The sequence below is a fragment of the Miniopterus schreibersii genome (genome assembly GCF_964146895.1).
Source record: "Miniopterus schreibersii genome assembly, chromosome: 15".
NCBI lineage: Eukaryota > Metazoa > Chordata > Mammalia > Chiroptera > Miniopteridae > Miniopterus > Miniopterus schreibersii.
The window spans coordinates 20,481,807-20,506,529 of NC_138115.1; the positions used below are offsets into that span (position 1 = coordinate 20,481,807).

At 46.5% G+C, this 24,723-nt stretch overlaps 1 protein-coding gene across 4 annotated transcripts in view; it reads right to left on the minus strand.

Annotated features, from left to right (window-relative positions):
* The window catches only part of SRGAP3 (SLIT-ROBO Rho GTPase activating protein 3), a 218,864-nt gene that overhangs the window by 91,217 nt on the left and 102,924 nt on the right, over positions 1-24,723 (minus strand). For all 4 annotated transcript variants that reach the window (XM_081160007.1, XM_081160010.1, XM_081160008.1 and 1 more), the window contains exon 2: positions 19,496-19,688. In XM_081160007.1, coding sequence (XP_081016133.1) covers positions 19,496-19,688 — 193 coding nt within the window. The remainder of the gene's footprint in view (positions 1-19,495; positions 19,689-24,723) is intronic.

Here is a 24,723-nt window from a genome sequence, read left to right on the forward strand (position 1 = left end):
TCCCCCAACCCCGGGGTCCCCTCAGGCTCTTAACTGTTCTGCCCTCCCCCAGGACTATGGGCCTAAAGGCTTTCAGGTTCTGTATTTGAGGCAGGGGGTAAGGAAAGCTGCTTTGAGTCAAGTACACATAAGGCAAGTGAATCTTTGTCCTGTAATGATGGGTAGATTCTTAGCATCTTCTGGCTGAGCATTATGATAAAACAGGGTTTCTCAAAGTGTGGTCCTGAGACCACCAACAGCAACAGCACCTGGGGTCTTGTTAGAAATGCAGATTCCCGAGCCCTACTCTACACCTACTGAATCAGAGACTCTGAGGGTAGACCCAGCAATGTGGGTTTTAACAAACCCTCCAGGGGATGCTGATTCATATTCAAGTCAGGGAATCACAGATCTATATACCATTGTTTCCCAGAGCTTGGGAAATAGTATACTTCCAAAAAATGAAACTGGGGAATATCTCTCTCAAAGACCTCCCTGTTAGCCTCAGTAAAGGGTGTATATATACATATATATATGTATATATTATCCTCCAGGCAGAAAGAGGGAAGGGCAATTAGAAATCAAAATCAAACCCATGGTCCCATGTGACCATCTTGCCCTCTGACCCTGCCTCTTCCCTTCCTTTGCTTTCCAGGGTGGGAAGGAGATGTTGGAAAGGCAGGATGTGGGGGAGAGGCTCATCCTCCACCTGAGGGTGGTCAGCTCAGGGTCCCCCAGGCCTGCCCTGCTCCACCCGTGCCCTAAGGGTGGGCACCTATGAGGGCTGGCCATGTTGTGCTCTCAGCCTCCCACTCTCAGCGTTTCTGAGGAAGGGAAGTCTGCTGACTCGTACTATGACTGCATCATCCTCTCAAAGCCACATGCTCCCGCAGCACCCCCATCCCCTCCCCTGCCCAACCCTGGGCTTGGGAAGGGTAGGTGGAGCCCCTGCCGTTTGACTTAGAGGTATTTTCTTTCCGTCACAAAATGGGCTAAAAACCTGTGTAGGTAGCAGGAATTTGGGAGAAGGGAAGTTGGTTTAGACAGAGGATAGATATATTGGACACTCTAACAAAAAGGGAGGAGACATGCTGCTTAGGAGAAACAAACAGATTTTTCCTTTGCTTATAGCCTAGAGGAAAAGCCAGAACACTAAAATTCAACCACTCCACCCAAATCCCTCAGCATTTACTTTCTGTCGGGTCTCAGGTGGGCTCTGGAGGAACCTGACACAGACCTGCCTTGTCAAGTGGTGGAGGCACCTATAAATTCTTTCAGACTAGGGCTTGTTTCTGTTTTAGTGACCACATCCAGTGCCCAGCAACGTGCCTGACACAGAGGAGGTGCTATGAAAGAGAGACCCATAAAAAAGGTCACATTCATGCTGGGTCTTGAAGGATGTGTGAGAGTTTTCCAAATAGAGAGGCAGAGAAAGATGGAATTGTGGGCAGAGGGAACTGAGGATACAAAGAGAAGTAGTTCAGCAGAGCAAGAATTCCAAATGTTGTAGGAGAGGACTGGTAGGACATGGGGCTGGGAGAAAGGTTAAGGGGGGTTGACTGGGCGCTGGGGGCACTGAACACCAAGCTAATGAGCTGGGACTTGATCCTCTAGGCCACATGGTTCTCAACCTGAGTTATACTAGAATCACCTGGAGGAGCTTTTAAAAACACCGAGACCCAGGTCCCATCCAAGACCAATTAAGACAGAATCTCTCGAGGTAGAGCCTTGATATTGGTATTTTTTGAAACATTCTCTAGGAGATTCTAATGTGTATCCAGGGTTAAAAATGCCTGCTGTGGGCAATGGGGAGTCATGGGAGTTATTTAAGTGGATGTATGATCCAACCAATGTGTGTCTTAGAAAGATCCTTGAGGGCAGATTGAAGGATGGAAAGATGATGGATGGATGGATGGATGGATGGATGGATGGATGGATGGATGGATGGATGGATGGGAGGATGGGTGGGTTGTGAATGAATGGATTGATGAGTGGATGGAAGAGTAAGTAAATGGGTGGATGGGTGGGTGAATAAATGAGTAGATGGTGGATGGGTGGATGGGTGTGGGCATAGGCATGGGGCTGGAGACAAGAGGACCAATCAGGAGGTGAGCTTAGTCCAGGAGAATAGAGATAATGAGGGCCTGAGTGGTGGCCAGAGAAGGCTGGACTTGAGACTCCTCAACAGGAGAGCAGATGATCTTGCAGATATCCTGGACAGAGAAGAGGAAGGAGGGGTAATGGTGATTCTGAGGCTCAGATCTCAGGCGACTGGGTGGATGCTGATGGCATGAAGCAAGATAAGAACTGCAAGGGGAGAGACAGGTTTGGGCAGAAAATACTTTACAGATCCCATTTTTCACTGCTTCCTAGGCGATGAAGGAAATAGAAAGATTAGAGTAAAGGAGAGATGAGATAATTAAGCTGTTACCTAAATTACTTTGGTGGCTTATCTCAGCCTAGGATGCGAGAATTGAACAGCACCAGGGAATTAAATGTGCAAAATTTATGGCAGTCACAACCAGAGGTGAGTTTTGGGAAGGGGGGGAGATCTTGAAAGGGTACAGAAGTGCTGAGGGGCCATTAATTAGGCCACCTGGTCAGAAAGATTGTATAAGAGAAAGAGCAGAAAGGACAGCACTTTCCCTATGAGAAGCTGTGGGCAGGAGGCAACACAGCCTTAGATGGAATTGCGAGGGGAGGCAGAATGAGTGGAGGCACAGAGGAGGAAGCTACCCAAAAGCAACCAAGCACTTGCCCAAGTAAGCAGCTGCTGGGAAGATGAAGTCCTGGTTCATTCGGGCTTTCATTTCTGCACTGTCTGTCTGCGTACATGCACTAGGCACAGCTGGATGCTGTGGATGCAGCAGACGCCAGAACAGGCAAAACCCTGATCCCACAAGCCTTCCTCTAGAGTGGGGGGGGGGGGCACACACAAGGAAACAAGACCATGATACAGCCTCATAAATGATGAGAAGGAGGCTGTGGAGCAAAGGAGGTGGTGGTGAGGTGGACATGGATTGCTTCCTGGAGGAAGCAGATTCTAGCCTGAGAACTAAAGGCTGGAATAGTTTTACAGGGCAGAGTTTTCAGGGTAGAGAAATATAATGAACAAAGGCTCAGGTGGAGGCCAGAGAGAGCATGTTGGTGAGCTGAACATAGCTGAGGGGGGCTTCAGCATGGTGTTCTGGGGTTTGGGGGGAATGATAAACGAGGTTAGAGAATTAGGCAGAGGCCACAAAGCCGAGGGCCTTTAAGTCCGTTAGAGAGTTTGAGCTTTGTCCTGAGGTCAGCGGGGAGCCACAGAAGGGTTTGGCGCAGGGGAGTGAAAGAGTAAAACTGAATTTTCAAACTCTCGTTCTGGCTACCATGAGGAAGATGGGCTCGCAGGAGCCAAGAGAGAAGGTGAGGGGTCCACGAAATACTTAGGTGGTAAACTGATGGCACTTGGAGACTGAACGGGGTTAGGGTTGGAGCTGGGAGGGAGAAAAAGATGTTCAAGACCACTCCCCAGTTTTCCAGGTTGGGCCCCAGGGAGATCAGAGGTGCATTTGCTGAGAAGAAGAGGAGCAGGTGAGCGGAGGGGCAGGGAGGGAAGATGATGAGTTTTATTTGAACACAACGTGTCTCAAGGGCTTATGGAACATCCACATGGAAACACCTGGGCTAGAAAGACAAGCACGGGAGCCACCATGGAACTCACAGTCTAGCGGGGGAGGCGATAAGCCTCAGAGAGTTCAGCAAATGTGTGTGAAGTTAAACTGCAGAAAGTGCTAGAGAAGAGAGCATGGTGCCATGAGACCCCATAACAAGGGGGCCTGGCCAGACCTCAGGGGTCACTGAAGTGTCCCTGAGGAAGGAGTCTTTCGGCTGGACTCTAAAGGGAGAGTTGGAAAGAGCAAGGTGAAGGGGATCAGGAGTGTGGACATGGGGGAGAGAGTCCCAGGCAGAGCGAACAGAATGGACAAAGGCTCACTAAGGGGCAGGGAACTCGGTGAACGTAAGGAACCGAATAAAGGCCAATGTGGCTGGAGCCCAGAAAACAAAGCAGAGAAGGGGGTAGGTGCAAGATCTTCCACCTGCAGGACCAGCACATGGATCGGCCTTCTGGATTGTTCAGGGACAGCAGAACAAAGCACTCAAGCCACAGATGGCAGAGCTGGACACTGGCCTTTGAGGACCTTCAGTTTTGTCCTTCCCTTTTCAGGGGTTACTTGTCCTTTTTGGAAGTGGGACCCCTTGGACCTGAGAGCCATTTTTGCCTGCTGCAGCCACACTTTTGGAGGATGTCAAAATGAAAAAAACTGGACCTGTGCTCTCTCATCTGAGGTGCATCTTGAGCAGCCTTTCTACTTTTCCAATCTAGCATCTGCACATCTACACAGCAGGTGGAAGCTGCTGAGCTAAGGCATAATGCGAGAACTTTCATATATATGTATATATATTTTTTCTTTCTTTCGTTTTTGCCAGAAAATCGCAATGAAAATTTCTGGTGAGTCACAGCTTTCTCTCTTGGCTAGGGGAGCTGGGTCTGAGGCTCCACAAGATGCAGCTAGAGGAGGGAGGCCTTGCCAAACTGGTGAGCTAGGAAAATGAAATTAGCAGTGAGCCAGCTTCTCTGGCTTCTCAGCTGGGGGCTGGAAAATTCTGCTTAGTAAACAGAACCCATTTCCAGACCTGCAGAATCCCATGTTGCAGATGGGTCCAAATCTACTGCCCCAGGACCGTGGTCCCTCAGGGAGGAATGTGAGCTCCTACAGCTGACACCATCCCCTAGACACCAAGTCCCTGGCTCTGGCTTTCTGCTCCCTTCCAGAACAGTCTTGGGCTTTACATTGGGCTTGCTTGGGCATTTGCCAGCAAAGCTGCCTCTGAAAAGTGCTCCCTTATATATAGGGCCAAAAAGGTGTGGTTAACCTCTTGCTACTTAAGCTGCCCCAAGCAGGAAATAGAATTAATTACCCTATCTTGGAGCATGAATCATTAATTCTGCAAGTATTAACTGAGTGCCATCTTTTGTGCCAGGCAGTGAGCATGCTCCCTGATGCATGGAGATGGAGTTTATAATCCACTGCAGGCCTCAGGTGTCAATCAAATAGTCACATAAATAGAGAGGAAATTGCAACAGAGGTGCAGAGGGACTTTGAAAGAAAATGCCTGGTGCCTTGAGAGTCTACCCGGGGAAGGTAGAGGTGGGTGTCAGTTAACCATGCTGGTCCTTCTTGTCACTGAGACCTTACTGAGATGTTTCTAGTCAAGGCCTTCCTTGACCCCCAGCAGTACCCCCCATCTCTAGCACACCACCCTATTCTATTGTCATTACAGCACTACCATGCCTGAACTTTGTCTTATTCATTTACATTGTTTCTGGTATTTGACTCCTCTCTAGCTTACATATGTCCTGTTCACCACTGGGTCTCTGGGGCCACACAGGGCTGGGCACACAGTTGGCTGAATAGGTGAAAAGTGCCTAGAGGATGAGCTAGGACCAGAAGCTTGGGTAGGTTTCAACACAACACAGGGATAGGGAGAACATTCCCAGCAGTAAGTGTGAAGGCTCCGTGAGCATGGGTATGTTCTAGAACTGAGAGGAGGTAAGTGTGGCCTGAGGGTAGAGGGGAGGGGGAGGGCTGAAGACAGGCCCCAGAGGTTGCAGGAGCCAGTCCTTAAAGGACAGGATGGCCACCTGGGCTGGTCCTGCTGTACACAGGGCTGTTGTAACAAGTGTCACAACTGGGTGGCTTAAACAGCAGAAATGCAATGTCTCACAGTTCTGGAGGCCAGAAGTCTGAGATCAAGACGTTGGTAAGGTTGGTTCCTTCTGAGGGCTGTGAAGGAGACTGTTCATGGCTTTTCCTTGGATTCTGGTAGTTTGCTGGAAATCTGTGGTGTTCCTTGACTTGTAGACACATCACCCTGATCTCTGCTTTCATATTCATATAGCATTCTCCCTGTACATTTGTGTATGTCCACATGTTCCCTTGTTATAAGGACATTAGTCATGTTGCATTAGGGCCCACACTAAAGAGCTCATTTTTACTCAATTACTTCTATTCTATAAGCCCCTTAAAGGCAGCAACAATCTCTTATATTTCCTTGTATCCTTCCAGAGCCCTTGGCAGAATCCAATTCACTCATTCATTCATTCACTCACTCTTCTAATATTTTTAGTGTCTGCTATGTGCTAGGCACTGTGCTAGTCACAGAGGATTAAAAAGATGATTAGATATGCCTTGAGAAGGCTCACAATCTATTAGAGGAGATTAACACCAACCAAGAATTATGGCTACTGGTCAGAAAGCCTTTAGTTGAAGTGACAGAAATACTTCAGACTGGTTTAAGCAAAAATGATAGTAATGGGAAGAGGGAAAATGTAAAGGATCAAAAATTTTAATAAAAAAATATAAAGAAATAGGAGGTGGTTGGCTTCAGGCATAGCTGGATCCAGGGGCTCAAAGGATGTCATCAGGACCTAGTCTTACTCTCTCCATCTCTTGGTTCTGCTTTCCTCTCTCTGTTGGCTTCACTCTTAGGTAGGCCCTCTCCAGAACAAAAAGACCCTGACTGCTAGTAATCCCCACAGAGAGAGAGCTTTTCCCCAAGTGTTCCACGAAAAAGCCTGGAAATGCATGTCCCTAGATTAAAGCTCTGTGGCCAAGATGATGCAATGCTGGTCACAGGCTCACCACTGCTCAGGGATGATTCCCCAGAGGAAAATCTAGATGTTGTTATCAAAAGAAGGGGGGAAAGATGCTGCAGGGGAGAGTAACAGATGTCTACTATGTTATGCTCTGTGAAGAATTAGATAGCAGAGGAATAAGTGGGGGGGGGGGTAGTGGTTAATTCTGCCTCGGGGTGAAGGGAGAGTCACAGGAACATCTGCACTGGGCCTTGAAGTACACATAAGAGTTTGCCAGGTGAAAAGGGCAAAGAGAGATAAGAGCATCCTGCAGGCAGAGGGAAATGTGGGTGTGAAGCTATGAAGTCAGGCGTGGGTTTTTCTGAGGCTATCTGAGTAGGATGGGTGAAGCAGGGCACAGTGGAAACAGAGGCAACTAGCTGTGCCGGATCACCAAGGGCCTCACAGGTCAAGGCTGAATGAAGGTGTTAAGTGGGCCAGTGATGTGGTCACAGGGGCAGGAAGGCCAGGTGGGAAGCAGAGCAGCAGTCTGGGTGATGGGGAAGAGTTTGATGTGGGGCTCTGCCTCAGAGCTACTTTGTGCGAGACAGTAGGCATGAGGTTTCCAGGCAGGGGTGCCCCTTTCATGCCAGTTGAAATACACTGACTTAAAAGTTGCCTTTCGCTGATGCCAGCCCTGAGACAAAGTAATTCAGAAGCAGAAGGACATCCATTAGGTCACCTGGCTGAAGCAGGTTCTGCTTACCATGCTGGGGTGCTATGAAGTCAAAGCTGGAGTTCAAATACCAGTTCTGTCCTTCTACAGTTGCATGAACTTGGCAACTTAGTTAAGCCTTTTCTTTCCTTATCTATAAAATGGGTTGATAACACTTACCTCACAGTGGCATTTTAAGGATTAAATGAGGTAATTCGTGGGATGCTATTAGCACCGAACCCCGCATATAAAAATAATTATTATCATCACTATTGTTACCACCAGCACCTCACTAGGCTGTTGGGAAAATCCAATGACTGCTGTATACATGTAGATGTATGGCCCATGGTAGGTTCTCTACAAATGTTGATTTTCTTCCTCTCATTACTACCTTCCCCCTTGCAAACTCTTACATGTACTGCAATGCCCAGTACAAATGGTCCTGTGAGTTCCCCTCTACCTTGGGGCAGAATTATTCCCTTGTACCTCAAAGGGATGGCACACTGGGTCTAGTGTATTACCTCTGAGCTCCCCTTGGACTTGCTAAATGTATTCTTGGTACCAGAATGAAAATCCCTGCCTCCAGGCAATGCCTGGTCAACCTCATCTTCTCTTTCCTTCCGAAGCCCTCTTTGCCTTGGTTTATTCTCCTGCAAAATGGGTGTACCATGTAGTGAGTACAGTGCTAGGCAGAGGAAGGGCCCTGGCCCATGGCTCCTCTGCCTAGTTCTTTCACTGGTTAGCTGAGGATCTTAAGCCAGGATCAGCCTGTCTGGCCTTCTCCCCTGCCAGTCGGGTGGGGATGATGACATCTTCCCTGATACCCCCGAACCCCAACAGGATATTGGGAGGATTTAAGCAGCTAACGTCTGGGAGGCACTATGCAAAGTGTACTGTATAATCATCAAAGGTCATGATTATCCTATTTGCTTAATGGAATCGAGTCAAATTTAAATCCTTGCTTATTACAGCTTGGTAAAATCTCCTTTATTACAACATCTACTTTTCATTTTAGAATAAAATTTAAATGATATGCTTGTGTCACGTGTATCAAGCATATCATACATAAATAAATCAAGTCTAGTTAATACTTTGGAAGTCGCTGATTATAGTCTCTGAGGATCCCAGGAAACCTGGGGTGGCATCTGGGGAAGGACCAGAAGAAAAAACTGGAAGGAACAAAAGGGGCTGTAGCCACTGCAAAGACCACTCTTTAGGCTGAGCCTCCCGCCTCAAAACCCCTCCCAGAAATGAAAAGAGGAAGTTGGAGGATGCAGGGGGTTGCGATGAACAATGTTCACTTTCTAGGAGGGGCCCCAGGGGCGTCCTGCTGGCTTCAGGGCTTTTGCCATTCCCACACACCACCATACTCAATACCTCTCTGTTGGCTAACCTTTTTTACTTAACTGAGCATATTTCTAAAGGACTTTCCCTGGTATTAGTTAAAATAACATTTTTAAAAAACCCAGCTTCCCTTGGCATAAATAAAAGGTGACTGAAAAAGTAAGTTTAAGGAAAACAAAACTGCATCACTAGTCCCAGGCAGATGCTGATGTCAGAGGTCTGTCCTCAATTTGTAGAAAGGGAGAGTAGAGCGGCATTAGCAACACACTAGTACCAAACTGAGACTTTCTCTTGGAGGCAACCACAAAGATGGAAAGGGAACTGAAAAGATAATTCAATATTTATGGTTCATGTGCTATTAATGATCCCTCCCTCATTTTGAGGAGCATTGATCCAGTCTGACCATCCATCACCTTACAGAAATGTGCCCCTATAATACCCAGCCTTTGAGTATACACCTCCACAGATTAGCAACTCACACCTTCCAAGGCAGCCCTTTGTGTGCTGGGCAGCTCTAGCTCCTGGAATGTTCTCAAGGTTAGGTTGGAGTTGGCTTCTCTGAAAATGCTATTTTGGACCTCACTTCTCTCCTGCAGCTGCACAAAATAAGCCTATTTTTCTTCATGTATTTGAAGAAAGCTTTTTTGTCGTAATTTGGACTTTTAAGTTATTAAAAAAACTTTGATTGAGACATCAAAATTAGAACTTAACTACAGAACAACCACCTTTCAGAACCACCTGAAATCAAGCTGAATGAAAGTCCTACAAATAGGAATTTAAAGAAGCCACATTGAGACTGGTAGGAGGGGCAGAGATGCAGAATGGGCTGGTCCTGCATCAGCAGGATAAAATTTGGGAAGGATAGCTCAGTTATGGAGGTCCCCACTGAGGAGTGAGGGGTCCCATCCCCACACCAGACACCCTCCCCATCCCAGGGTTCCAGTGCTAGGAAGAGAAGTCCCCATTACTTCTGGCTGTACAAACCAGCAGGGACTGTGGCTGAGGGAAATGGAGGCTTCTGGAGTCCTAGGCATTCCTCTTAAATGGCCAGCACACAGACTCACTCCCTCTGAGCTCCAGTGCTGGGGCAGCAGCTTGAAAGGCACCAGGGGCAAACAGGGAGGAACTGAATTGGCATCAGGACAAGAACTGAAGGGGCAGCTTTCTCCCTGACAGAAGTGCTGGCTGAGGCCATTGTTCCTTTTCTGAGACCACCCTCCTCCCCCCCCACACACACACAGAGCCAGCAGGCCAGCACCATTTCTGAGTCTCCATCAACCTGGCTAAATCTGTTAGCCCACCCTGGTGAGTCCCTGAGACCCTGCCCCACCCAACTTGCAGGCCCACCCAAGCTGTTTCCAGTGTCTTTTCCATAGAATGGCCTGTCTTGGCTCATGCTTCAGACTTTCCTAAAATCTCTCAAACAAGCAAAATCTGGCCTCAGCATATCCTACACCACTCACCAAGTGGCTGCAGGCCCAGGACTAGCAGCAGTCAGCCTTGGTTCCCAGCTTGGCCTTGCCTGGACACCTCCAAGCCCAGCACAAGCAGCAGACATCTTCAGATCACTTTATAGCTCATTCCAGGTGGCCCTGGGCAGAACACAAGTGGCAGCTGACCTTGGCCTGCAACTCCCAAGAAGCCCCAGAGCCAGAGCACTTGGTAGACAGCTTCAGACCATTTTGAAGCACCACTCAACCATATCTACAAGCTACACACTCAAGGGGCAGACTCAGCGGGCACCAGAGGCCCCTGAAGTAAGTCCTGCTCCATGGGGTGGGGCCCTGAACAGCTGATCTTCCACGGTGGTCAGTGGTTGAAACCAGTCATTGCAGCCAATTTGCCTGGGTGTTAATCCCTCCCACTGACTTGCCAACTGCAATCAAGGCTCAACCACAACAGGAGGGTGTACACAGCCCACACATCAGGGTACACCTGGAGTGCCCAACTTGGGTAATAAGGGAGGCTGTGCCACTGGACCTTACAGGACACCTACTATATAAGGCCACTCTATCAAGCCTGGGAGATGTAGTAGCTCAACCTAATACATAGAAAAAAACACAGGGAGGCTGCCAGAATGAAGAGACAAAGAAACATGTCCCAAACAAAAGGACCATATAAAACTCCAGAAAAAGAAACGAAATGGAGACAAGCAATCTACCAGATGCAGAGTTCATAACACTGGTTATAAGGATGCTCAACGAACTTAGTGAGAACTTCAACAGCATAAAAAACGAACATGGAAACCATAAAAAAGAATCAGTTGCAAATAAAGGATACACTAACTGAAATGAAGAATAATTTACAGGGAATCAACAGTAGAGTAGATAAAGCCAAGAATCAAAACAGTAATTTGGAAGATAAGGAAGCAAAAAACACCCAATCAGAAGAGCAAAAAGAAAAAAGAATCCAAAAAAATGAGAATAGTGTAAGGAGCCTCTGGGACAACTTCAAGCATACCAATATTTGCATAATGAGGGTACCAGAAGGAGAAGAGAGAGAGCAAAAAATTGAAAAACCTATTTGAAAAAATAATGACAGAAAAAAATCCCTAACCTGGTGAATCAAATAGACGTACAAGTCCAGAAAGTGCAGAGAGTTCCAAACAAGAGGAACCCAAAGAGACCCACACCAAGACACATCATAATTAAAATGCCAAAGGTTAAAGATAAAGAGAGAATCTTAAAAGCAGCAAGAGAAATGCAGTTAGTTACCTACAAGGGAGCTCCCATAAGACAACCAGCTAATTTTTCAACAGAAATTTTGCAGGCCAGAAGGTAGTGGCAAGAAATATTCAAAGTGATGAAAATCAAGGACCTAAAACCAAGATTACTTTACCCAGAAAAGATATCATTTAGAATCGAAAGACAGATAAAGAGCTTCCCAGACAAGAAGTAGCTAAAGGAGTTCATCACCACCAAACCAGTATTACAGGAAATGTTAAAGGGTCTTCTTTAAGAGGAAGAAGAAAAAAAAGATAAAAAATATGAACAATAAAATGGCAATAAATACATATCTATTAACAATTGAATCTAAAAAACAAAATAAACAAGCAGAACAGAAACAGACTTATAGATACAGAGAACATTTTGATGATTGCCAGATTAGGGGGGGAGGGTTGGGTGGAGTTGGATGAAAAAGGTGAAGGGATTAAGAAGTACAAATTAGTAGCTGCAGAACAGTAATGGGATGTAAAGTACAGCATAGGGACGATAGTAATATTCTAATAACTATGTATGGTGTCAGATGGATACTACATTTGTTGGGATGATCATTTAGTAAGTTATATAGTGTCTAATCACTGGGGTGTGAACCTGAAACTATTATAATACTGTATGTCAACAGTAATTGAAAAATAAAAAAATGATATAACTAAAAATGTTTAAAAGGTTTTTAAAAACTTTGATAGAGCTTCTATTAAATGAGAGAGAGAAACTAGAAATGGTCCTTTGCCTTCAAGCAGCTAGCAGACTGAAATGGAAGAACCAGACCTACAAACTGGAACATTCCTTGATAATCTACCCCAAGCCCCGTAAGAGCAACACACAAATCACTATGTGTCTGGGATCAATAGCAGGGGCTTCCCAGAGGCGAACTCTGAGCTGGCCCTGATAGGATGAGTAGGAGCTGACAAGCAGGAAAGGAGGGAACCCCTGATGCCCAGACAAGGACGGTGTGGCCTGGACTAATGGGTGATTGTCAGGAAACACTAAACCAGCCCAGAGAGGTGAGAGGACATACCCAAAGTCATGCAGCTGGAAGCAGTTTTGCATTTTGGAGCAAGATGACCCAAGATTAGAATCTTAGCTATGCTGCTTAACCTGCTCTAGCTGTGTCCCTCTGGACACATTACTCAATGTTTTCAACCAGAAATACAGAGAGAGCACCTGCCTCAAAGGTCATAACATTTACTGTGAAAATGAGACAATGCACGAAAAGCACGTAGTAGAGCCATTGGCATGTGGTAATGTGGATGTGGAGGTGTTTGGAAGACTAAACACCTTCAACGCACAGACACCAAGCGGCCAGGAAAAATCCATACTGCACACCGTACTAATAGAATAGCAGCTCTGGAAAGTAACAGTAGTAGCTATGAATAGAGACATGAACCCCATTTGGAGGGCCTGCCCCATTATCCCCACCTCATTCTGAGTAAACCTTTTCATTCTGAATCCTTTGCACTTTTATAGGTTCAATTTACCAGCTATGAAAGTGCTTCTCTGCTTAGGATTCACCTGAAGGGCTATGTCTATATTATAGCATCTTTTTAGGGAAATGCTACCTCTGTAAAAAAAAATCTGAGAAGCTTTACACGCCCCTCCCCCAAAAGCACATTCTTGGCAATCAAAGTAGTCACTCACTGGAATCCTCCCTCCCAACTGCTCCAGAAGCTGAGAGATACAGCAACCCTCCTTTGCATAGAATAATAAGCATTATGCATTAACTAGCCAAGCATCTCCCAGATCTTTCCAAATTCTGACTTCCCTTATTTTAAACATATTTGAATAGAATTCCCTGTTGCTTTTTTTTTTTACAACTGTCCAAATAGCAGCAACCTACACTGCCTGAGAGAGCATTTTTTTATCAGGTATGTCCCCTGAAAGCTGAGGGATATCAAAACTGAGGAGTCAGAATAGCAGAGGCTCTGTCACCTCACCTACAGAGCACTGTTTGCATGCAGTATTCCAGACGGAATCTGGCATTTGTCTAGAACAGATCTTTTCAAACAAGGAGTGCTAGTTTGGGGAAATATTAATTGATACTATAGGGGAGGGAGAATTCTGTGGTCAAATAGCATTCAGAAAGAGGTCAACAGGCTTATTTATTGCAAAACTTCTCAGAGCTTTCCAGATCCTAATGTAGAGAGTGGGAGTTGTTCCCAACTCCACTCATATTCATTCTCCTTCTCTCTCCCTCTCTGTCTCTCTCCCTCTCCTCCCTCTCCTCTCCCTTCCTTAGTCCCAGGAAACCTCTGGCTTCCTAGAACTATCCAACTTGATGGCGAACATCTACCTTCCCCAAGAGGCAGGTTTTGGGACCCCTGTGTCACTCTACACCATACTCCTGCTCAGGAAGGGGTCCCAGTTCCAGACCTTAAGAAGGACAAGCCAAGCTCAGGCCAGGCCTGGCTGGAAAAGGGCAGGGGAATATGGATTTACACTGGGGAAGAGGAGGGGTCACGAAGGCCAGCACGGCCTGAAAGTCAGCTGTAAACAATTTATTATCTAGAAAATCATCATACTAGGTGACTCTTAAACATGAATAGTCATCAGAATACCCTGGAGGACTTGTTAAAATACAGATTGCTGGGCCACACCCCCAGAGTTTCTCATTCAGCAGGTCTGGGGGAGGAGGGGGCAGGGCAGGTTTTGCATTTCTGACAAGCACCACAAGATGCTAATACTGCTGGTCAGAACCACACTTTGTAAAATAGTGCTCCAGCCTCTGTGGTCCCAATGCCCCCATCAGGGAATCCACACTCTGTCCTCTCAGCAACACTGAGCCAGGCTCCAGGTATAGAAGTGGATGGCCCGTAGCCCAAATGGACTCACCAAGCTCCTGAGGCAGCCAGAAGGTAAATGTCCTTTTCCCTACCTCCCCCACCCCCACCCCAGAGCAACTCTAATGATCATCTGACCTTTATTGATTAATTCAACAAACATTTAGTGAGAGCCAACCATATGCCAAACCTGATGCAAGATGCGAGGGACCCCAGGTCAACAGCCACCCTTTCTGCTACTTCAAAGCTTGTAGCCCAGTGGTTGTCAAAAAGGGGACAGCCAAGAAAAAGGATAATTACAAAAAGGGGTGGCAGCTTTTGCCTCACCCCCCTCCTCAAGTCCTTCCATTGCTCAACTCAGAAATGGGAGATATCTTTGAGTCCTCTTTTCCCCAATTCTACCTCTGGAAGATTTCCCAGCATCTGTCCACTTCTCATCTGCTCTGCTGTTACCCAGGCAATCACTGCCAGCTGCTTGGAAAGCGATACTCCCACCCACCCCACTAGTCTCCCCAGCTCCACTCTTGCCCCCTTCAATTCAGGGTGATCTTTTAAAAATAGAAATTGGATCATGCTACTCCCTACTATGATGCCTCAGTGACCTCTCACTCGACCCTCAACAGCAGTTCCACTGGCCTCTCTCCCGCTCACACTGTCCCATGGCTATTCCTTCTCATCCTTCAGGTCTCTGCTTAAAGGCCACTGCCTCCAGAAGTCTTCCCCGACTGCCATCCTAGCTCAGTGTGGAGGATTAAGGGGGGCTGCAAATCCTTTGACAGTCCTCCAACTAGAGGAGGGCTTTATTTCCTATCCCCTTGATGCTGAGCCTGGGCTGATGATGATGCTATGCCCATTCCAAGCGCCACCTCGAAGAGGACTGCAGCTTCCCCACTGCTTTCTTGGAGCCCTGAGATATCATGCCTGAAGTCCAACACCTGGCTGAAGTACCAGGCAGAGAGGCCCAGACACCACATGGAGAAGGAGACAGCCCACCAGCTGAGCACAGCCTTCCTGCTGTCCCCACCAAAGCGCCAAGTACATGGGTGAAGCCATCTTGGACCTTCCAGCCCAGAGCAGCCGCCAGCTGAATATCGCCAAGTGATCCAAGTTGATGCCACATAAAGCAAAAAAATTACCCAGCTGAGCACTGTCCAAATTCCTGACCCACCAAATCATGAGATACATTAAGTTTGGGGGGTACTGCTGTTACATAGACTAGATCACCAGAACACGGCCTATTACGTTTACTTCCATCCTAGCAATCATTTGACGACGTGTCATCTTTCTTTTCTATTGTTTGTGTTTGAGTCCTTCTTTTGCTCCTCCACTAGGTGCTAAACCACCACGGCAGGAACCAAGTCTGTCTTCTTCACCGCCGTAAACCAGGGCCTGGCACATGGCATGGGCTCAATAATATTAGCTGAATAAGCAAATCCACAGGTACAAAATATCATGGGCACACAGAGGAAGCACCAGGTCAGACTCAGACTCAAGATAGGTTTCCGGAGAAAGTGACATCTAAACACTGAGGCCTGCAGAGCAAGCAGGTGGCAGGGCTCAAAGAGGAGAACCATAGGGATTGGGTGCCTACCCCAATCATACCAACCACGGGCATCACCCAAGCCATGTGCTCCATCTCTCAAGAGAGGAGAGCATGTCCGAGAGCAGCGACTCTGTCTTGTTAATCTTTGTGTCTTCAGCACAGAGCACAGTCCAAGAAAATAAGAGGTCCTCATTACATGCATTTCAAATAAATGACTGACGTGGCTTCCTGGAGAGAGGAGACCAAGCTGGAAGTCAGGAACTGTGGGGTTTCCCACTCAACAGCTTGCTGGGGTTCCTTTGTAAAATAAGCCATTCGGCTTGTCTGGCTCTCTGCTGGCTTGAGATAAAAACCACTGGCTCCTCTCTATGCTCCTGGCTTATCATCAGGATTATAAGACAGCAAAGATGGCAGAGTGTTTGAAAAGGGTGTGATTAGACTAGAAATATGTAATGGTAGAAAAGAAACATGTGATGGTATTATTCTCTCAATATTCAACCTGCCTTTCTTTGAATCATGTGCCACACAGGTAAGTCTAGCTTTGGACAGAGAGCCTCCTGGGCAACTGTAAGATGTTTTATTGTCTAGGTGTGTAGGGAGCAGCTGGGGCCCACTGCGAAAGGAAGAATACTGGACTTAAAGCCAAGAGACCTGAGTTCTTGTTATAGACTGAGTGTGTGTTCTCCCAAAATCTTATATTAAACCTTATCCCCAATCTGATGGTACGAGGAGGTGAGGTCTCTGTAGGTAATTAGGATTAGATGAAATCCTAGGGTGAAGTCCCCACAAACGGGATTAGTGCCCTTATAAGAGTCACCAGAGTTTGCTTCATCGCTCTGCTCTCTGCCACAGCAGAATACAAGGAGAATCAGCAGTCTGTAAGCCGAAAAAGGGCTCTCACCAGAACCCAGCCATGCTGGCACCCTGATCTCAGACTTCCAACCTCCAGAATTGTGAGAAACAGATTTCTGTTTATAAGCCACCCAGTCTATGGTGCTTTGTTATAGCAGCCAAATAGACTAGGATGGTTCCCATCCCAGTTCTGCAACTAATTTGCTGTGAGATCTTGAACAAATCAATTCCCTCTCTAAACCAAATCTTTCAGCCAGAGTGAATTTTATAGACTGAGTAAATCCCCTCCCTCCCTTTCTCCCAATCATTGGCAAACACCCCATCTCTGCCCAGCACTGGGCTGACTGCAGTGGGAATAAAATGACAAGACCGGGACCCTGCCCTCAAGGCCCCGAGAGGCTACCTAGAACAGAGATAGACACTCTCTGGACAGTAAGGATGAAGACCCTGTGTGCTGAGATCCAAAGAAGAGGTAGCCAGGGGTCAGTGCTGGTTGGCCATGGGGTCAAAGGGCAAGTCCAGACATCCTCTAGAGATTTCCGCTTCCAAAAGCCATTGGGGGCTCTACCACCACATTAGCATCGTGCGGAGGGCCCACACCAGCTGCACTGGCCTGGCCCACTCCCTAATTAGACTTTCATACTGTGTCAAGCTGCCTGCTTATCCCGACTGCCAGCTGGGGCTCCCGTTCCGTCTGGTGGCTCCGGTTAATGAACCCATGAGGGGCTGGCCAAGCTCATTACAGACGATGCAAGGGAACAGGGGACCCTGCCTTTCCCCTCTCCTCCATGTTCACATTGAGAATGGGAAGGGAGCTGATTCCAAACCAAGAAGAAGGAGAGGAACAGGAGCTGATGCTCCAGCCCAACCGCACAGCCCTGGCTGGCTCCAGTGACAACTCAGCCCGAGACCTGGGTTTCCCAGTGTGTGTCTGTGTCTGTGGTTTTAGGGGAATATTCAGATTCTATGGCTGCTCCCACGATGCATCCAGGCCCCTTCCTATTTCAGGCCAAGGAGGCAGAACCAGCGTGACGGTTCAATTCTGCCTCCAACAACTGGTCCACAGACATGTTCAGACAATCTGCTCTCTCAGAATTTCACTGTTTTCATCTTTAAGATGGGGTAGCAACATCCACCTGGCACAAATAAGCGCTCAGTTAACACACTCAATAAATTATCATTGCTGTTGCTAAGATGAAAAGACAGGGGAAAAGGCACCAAAACATGAGCAGCAGTTGCTTCTGAGCGGCAGGACTATGCATTTTTTTCCTCCTACTTTTCTGTACTTTCTAAATTGTATACAATGAGCATTTTACTCTTGTCACTTGGAAAAAACACACAAAATTTCTCCAAAAAGTGTATCAGAAAAATGAGATTAATAATGTGAAAGGACCTAGACAGTGCCTGGGAGGAAGTTATTAATAGAAGCTTCCTTTTGCAGCGAGTTTAAAGAGATGCGACTGGGTAGAAAAACAAGCATGGTATTTGCAAGGGAGCAATGAATTTTGCCCTTTAATATAGCAATTTCTTATTCCCAAATGTCAAAGAAGAAGGCACAAAAGTGAGTGAGGAAGATGTTTAGGGGAGTTTAGAGGAAGTGTGCTCCCTGGCCAGAGTGGAATGCAAAATTACAGAGAGGAAGGTGGCAGCAACCCAAGAGTCCATTGACAGATGACTGAATAACAAAATGTGGTCTGTACATAAATGGAATACTATTCCGTCTTGAAAAGGAAGGAAATATGTCTCATGCTGCAACATGGACGAACCTTGAGGGTATTATGCTAAGCGAAATAAGCCAGTCACAAAGGACACATACTGCGTGATTCCACTTATACGAGGCCCCTAGGGTAGTCAGATTCATAGAGACAGAAAGTAGGATGGTGATTGCCAGGAGCTAGGGGCAGTTAATGTTAAATGGGCACAGAGTTTCAGTTTGGGAAGATGAAAAAAGTTCTGGGGATGGATGGTGCTGATGGTTGCACGACAGCTGAATGTGTGTAACTCCACTAAGCTGTACACTTAAAAATGGTTAAGATGGTAAATTTCATGTTATGTGTATTTTATCACAATTTTAAAATATGTAGAAAGGGAGGAAAAGATTGAACACAGAGGACGGAGGATCAGGTCAGGTGGGTTGAAGCAAGTCTCTGGCCTCCTGAGGTTGAGGGTCATTTGCTGGAGAGATGCTCCGAGGAGGGGAAACATCTTTTCTTCTGCGGAGATGAAAAGGCTGCAAAGTGTTGCTGCCCAGGGGGTGGATGTGTCCCAGTGAGACTGTAGCTTCTGCCTAAACTCAGGAGATTGTGAGCATAGAAGGTTTTGTAGCTGGAAGACTCAGAGTCCCCACATACCTAAGTGCCTTCAGAAACTCAGCACTTGGAGTGTGAGAAATTAGCACACAGAGGGTTTGTGTGTCGCAAATAAGTAACGGGGCAGGGAAAGAGCCCTGACAAGGGTCCTCCAGGGGAGTAAGGAAGAAGAATGCTTCGAGCATGAGTTCCATGGAGAAGAAATTCTGAGGTCCTTGTGCTGAAGGAATTCGGAAGAGGGCTGGCCAGCCCCGAAATACAAGAGAACTGGATAGGGCCAGGATGCCCTGAAAGGAGATGGGGTGTCACCTTGGCCTGAATGGAGGCTCACTAGCACAGTGCCTGGTCGGATGAGAATGACAGCAACAACAATTAATTGAGCACTTACTGTCTGTGACAAGCAGTCTCCTCCGGTTACGCATTTATCCCCTGCAGCATTCTTATGCAGAGGAACTATTCTATCTTCACTTTCCACTAAGGAAGACTGAGGCTTAGAGGGGTACTGTCCTGCAAACCCAGGACCTCAGAGGCAGCTGTCTACCTCCAATGAGTCCTTGCCTCCTTTTACCTTTGTGGCCAACCACCGCCCACTGCAGCACCGCCTCCCATCCCCAGACCCCTTGCCCCTTCTCACTTGAACTGGTGCTCCCGGGAGCTGCGGATCTTGGAGGAGAAGCGCTCGGCCAGCTTCTCCAGGCTGCGGGAGTACTCGAGCTCAATCTCAGCTTTCCTGCGGAAGAACTCCTGGAGGTCCTGTAGCAGCTGCAGCCGAGACTCCGATTGCTGCTCCAGGCATTTGAACTGCTCCACCAGCTGCGTGCGGATCTCTGCAGGCAGAGGCAAGGAATGGGACATCAGGCTGGTGGTGGGACAATAGTGGGACCGGCCCAGCTGACCCAGTGGCTGCCCCCTCCCCGGCTCCCACCACCCAGAGCCTCTTCAGTCATTGGCGCAAGGATCTGGCACGTGCCAGTTTTTGCCACACGTTCTAACCCAATGTTTCCCAAAGTTGAACCGCTTCATATCACCACCACAGCTTCTGCCATATCTGCACGCCTCCAGCATTACTACTTCTTCTAGTAAATTGGCTCACTTTTCTTATTGAAATGAGCTTATTTAAAATGAATAGTTTCATATCACTACAGTAAGGGGAAACTAGGACCGCTCGCCATCCTGCTACACAGAAAATCAATTCAATGAAAACAAAAATTTTGTAAAATTCTCTCTAGAGACTATTGCTTATCAAAGGCCCTTAGCCTAGACTGCTCACTGTCTATCAACAAAAGAAAAATGACAACATGAACGTTGTGAAAGAAAGATGTCATTGTGACTCAGAAGGCCAAGAGGGGATGCCACTCGCTCTTGGGTTTCAGTGTTATTTAAGGCCGTGCCAGTGTTCCACTCTGAATTATCTTGAGCTCCGTGCATAAACGTCTCAGGTACCACTAGCGGAATGCAGCCCACACTTCAGGAAATACCAACAGAGCAAACTGGGTCTGTGCAACCAGGGCACAAGATCGAAAGTTGGGGGTGAGTGGGTGGTGGAGATAAAAATCACAGCCAGCAAATCCCAATAACCACAACCAACCTTATCATCAAGCCCACAGTGTTGTCATTGCATTAACTCTTTCCTGCCCATCCCACAAGCTGCTCTACAGCAGTCTCCCCACAGCAGTCTGTTCATGCCAGCACCCTGCTCGAATCATCCCATGGTCCCCTCTGCCTAAGAATTAGGTCCAACTCCTTAGCATGGAATTCAAGGCCATCTACTACCCAGCCCCAAACTTACTTTCTCAGGATTTACCCCTAATACGCTGTAAAACCATCCAAACTGGTCCTTGAAGTGCCCAGTCCCACCTGCATTCATGGGCACCCTGTCTAAAGTGGTGGTGGCACCATCTTAACATCCTTCAGAGAAGTGGTCTTCAGAGTGGGCAGCCCTACTCTGGGGTACACAGACACTCCCCCAGGGCTCACAGGCAGGAAGAGCTATGAGGGAAGCAGCTAGAGATCCTATTTCCATTCCCACTCTCCCGCTCTCCCTAATGTGTCTCAGTCTAGATGGCATGACCTGTCTCTCTTCCCGCCTCCCTCTCCACAGTAGCCCTTCTCCCTATTTGCAGAAGACCAACTCTTCCCTTATCCAGAACTGACTATGGTGCAGTGTCCCTAAGTGTCAAGATATCTGGGTGCCAAAAAAATGGACACTGGAGAATGTTAGTGTTGGCAAATCTATATGACCCATGGGCTGGCAGCATTGGCACAGCTGGTGGGTGTATTAGAAATGCCGAGCCTCAGGGTACAACCTAGACCTTCTGAATCAGGATCTGCATTTTAGCAGGATCCCCGGATGGTCCTTATACACCTTAACATACGAGAAGCACTGCCATCAACTACCCTGTTCACCGCATTATGAGAAGTTTTTCCCATACTATCTTACTTTTTATGTTTAGTAATTGTTTATCAAATTATGAAATATTGATATTATTTTGAAGAGCTATGTGATAAATCAATCCAAAAGAAAGATACTTAGAGATTTATGGTCAAAGAACATTTTTTAAACATCCATTTTCATTCACATACATATTTTGGGTAAAAAGAAATATGATAGGGTAATCAATAAAGAAGTTTTTCAAGTGTAAAAATATATTAAGATAAAATTCTTTGAAGGAAGTAGAAAGGAATTATGTGAGTTCAAGAAGGTAAAGAAAGGAACAATGTAAAATTTATGGCTTGTGCAGGTAATTTTTGATGAATGGTGGTGGAAACCAATGTATTACCATATTTATCCTATGACCTGTCAATTATACTCATGGATACATACCCAAAAGAAATCAGTGTTTATGTCCACAAAGTATATAGAGAGAAGAAAACTCATAGTAGCTTTACAGCCAAATGTTAGAAACAACCCAAAATGTCCACTAAGAGTGTATAAGATTTTTTTAAATGTGAAATATTCATTCAATGGAATACTATACAACAATGAAAAATGAACTGCTGCTACTTGCAGCATGACATGCTTGATTCTCACAGACCTCATGTTGATTGAAAGAGGCCAGAAAAATGGAAATTACGCAAAGTAGTTTATGGTGGTATATATGATGATATGGTGATGACAGAGGTCAGAGAAATGGTCACCTTTGGAGGGATATTGACTAAGAGGGAGCACAAAGGTGCCATCAGGAATGCTGGATATATATACCTCACTTCTATAAGGTGGTCAGTACACTGGTAAAAATTAATTGAGCTCCATGCTTAAGATCTGTGCATTCTACTGTATATAAACGATACTTCAATAAAAAGGCAAAACTAAAAATTGCTGTTATTTAGCTTCAATTTGGTACATTTAAGGGAGTAGTGTAATTTTATTCTACAAGGTTAATATTTACAATATGGCAGAAATTATATCCTTTGTAACTACTTAAACTTATAAAGAAACTTTTCAGATGTTGAGTTAAAATGTGTGAAGCAGAGACTTTTTTCTCCCGAAGTTCATGTAGAGGGTAGGCAAGCAAAAACATTTTAAAACCAAAACCACTGCTTTAGAGCCCATGTCAAGCACTGCTCCTCCCAGGAAGTCTAGACTGCGCAGCCCTCATGACCCTCCTCTGAACTCCATGGTACTTAAGTTAGTCTCAGACCACCTCCTGTTGTTTTTTACTTCGTTCATGTACATGTTTCTTATCTGCCTTAGCTCCTCAAATGAAATTTAAGCTCAAAGGATGGATTCTCCTGGCACATATGGGTCATCAGGATATAAATATCTGTATAACAAGTTACTATTTACTTTTACCAACTGCTTTTCCCCAAGGACATTAAGCGCTGTGATTATGGGAGTCTCTCCCAACACACACACTCACACACACACCATACACACCACACTCACATACCACACCTCACACACCCCATATAACACACACACCACACATATACACACCACATACACCATATAACACACACCACACACACTCATACACCGTAAACACACACCACACACACTCATACACCCCACATACCACACACATACATACCACACACCACACACACACCACACATCACTCACACATACCACATATACACCGTACACACCACATGCCACACACCACACACATACACACCATACACACACAGCACACATATACTACACATACCCCGCACATCACACACACACACGAAGAGCACACAAGACATGGGTATTGTTATTATACATTTGTGCAGATGAAGACACCAAGGTTCTGTGTAAACCAAGATCAGGAACTTGTCCAGGGTCACATTTTGTTCTATGAATTGTAACAAACCATACAGGTACACATACGACACGGCCTACTTGTTGAACTGGATTGAGATGCCGTCATTCCAAGTGCAAGCCCTTTCATATCAACACATAATTATAAAAATGCTTTTCAAATATTTTTCAAATTACTTTGGGATCATCCACTCTTTGGGACTCAGAATAATCCCAATAATCCCGGCACTTCCAGAGCCCATCATCTGTTCCAGGCCTGTGCTGAATTCCTCAGATGTTTATCTCACATAACCTGCACAGCATCCCCTATAAGGTGTGAACTACTAGTGTTCCCCCGCTTTCTCCCCATAGATGAAGAAGTGGAGGCTCAGAGGTAAGTAGCTTCTGGTTTCTTTTTTTTTTTCTTCTTTAAATATATCTTTATTGATCTCAGAGAGAGGAAAGGAGAGAGACAGACAGACAGACAGAAACATCAATGAGGAGAGAGTCATTGGGGATTGAGCCCGCAATCCGGGCGTGTGCCCTGATAGGGAATCGAACCCCGATCGTCCGGATCCTAGTTCGATGCTCAGCCGCTGAGCCACGCCCGGCTGGGCAGTAGCCTCTGGTTTCAACAGCTGGTATGTGGCAATTAAGCTAGAAATCAAGCCCAGAGCCTTTAGATGGGAGCAATAACCCTCCTGACACCCCATTAGACTGAGGCCGTGTTATTAAAAAAAAAAAGACTTTAACCCATCTGTATTCAACTTCTTGCGCCTTTTAGGTAACAAGATGGTGGTCTAAAGAGACAGCCTTTATCAAGAATGCTGCAGCCCTGCCTTCCATCATTACAGGACATAATCAGCAGCCAATGTTCTCATAGTCAGAGGAAAAGCTCATAAATCAAATTGCGATGACAGGAGCTGATTTGGAAGGAGCAGAGAAACCTCCCCCAATTCACACAACCAGCTGGAGCCTTCCCGGCTGGGCTGCGCGGGACTCCTCACAGCTTGGACTCCTCAGAGTCAAGTCTTTCTAGCAGGAAGCGGCCCTGGCAGGAGCACCGACTGCCCTGGAACCCTGAGAGGGTTTGATGACCCGTTTCTTTCTTTCTAATTCCCTTCCAAGTTGCTCCTCCTTGGGGCAGGCACAGATTTGGTATTTCTCCTTGAAGATTTCAAAAGGAGCAAGAAAATAAAACAGAATTGCTCCCAAGGCACAGACTTCGTTCAGCACACGTTCCCCTAGGGGGCTGTTCCAGTCACAGCACAACCATGGGTGGCAGAAAAATGAAAAGGGGGTGGGGCAGGGAGGAAAAGGGTCTTGGAAAGTCGAGAAAAGCTTGGATCTCAGAACCTTAGAGCTGAAGATGACTTTCTTGATGGCCTAGTGCAGACTCCTGGGTTATAGACAGAGGCATGAGGCCCAGAGAAGAGGCAAAACTAATTCTGCAGTCCAGGTATCCTGAAGCACAGCTCTCCCAGTGTCACTCTCCTGATAAAATTAGCTGTGGCTCCCCATTGTTTATAGAATCAAGGCCAAACTCCTCTGACATCCCTAATAATACTCCTGCTTCCTCTCTAAGCAACAGTCTCAACAAAGACCACTGTGCCTGTGTCAACTCTGCCACTCATGGC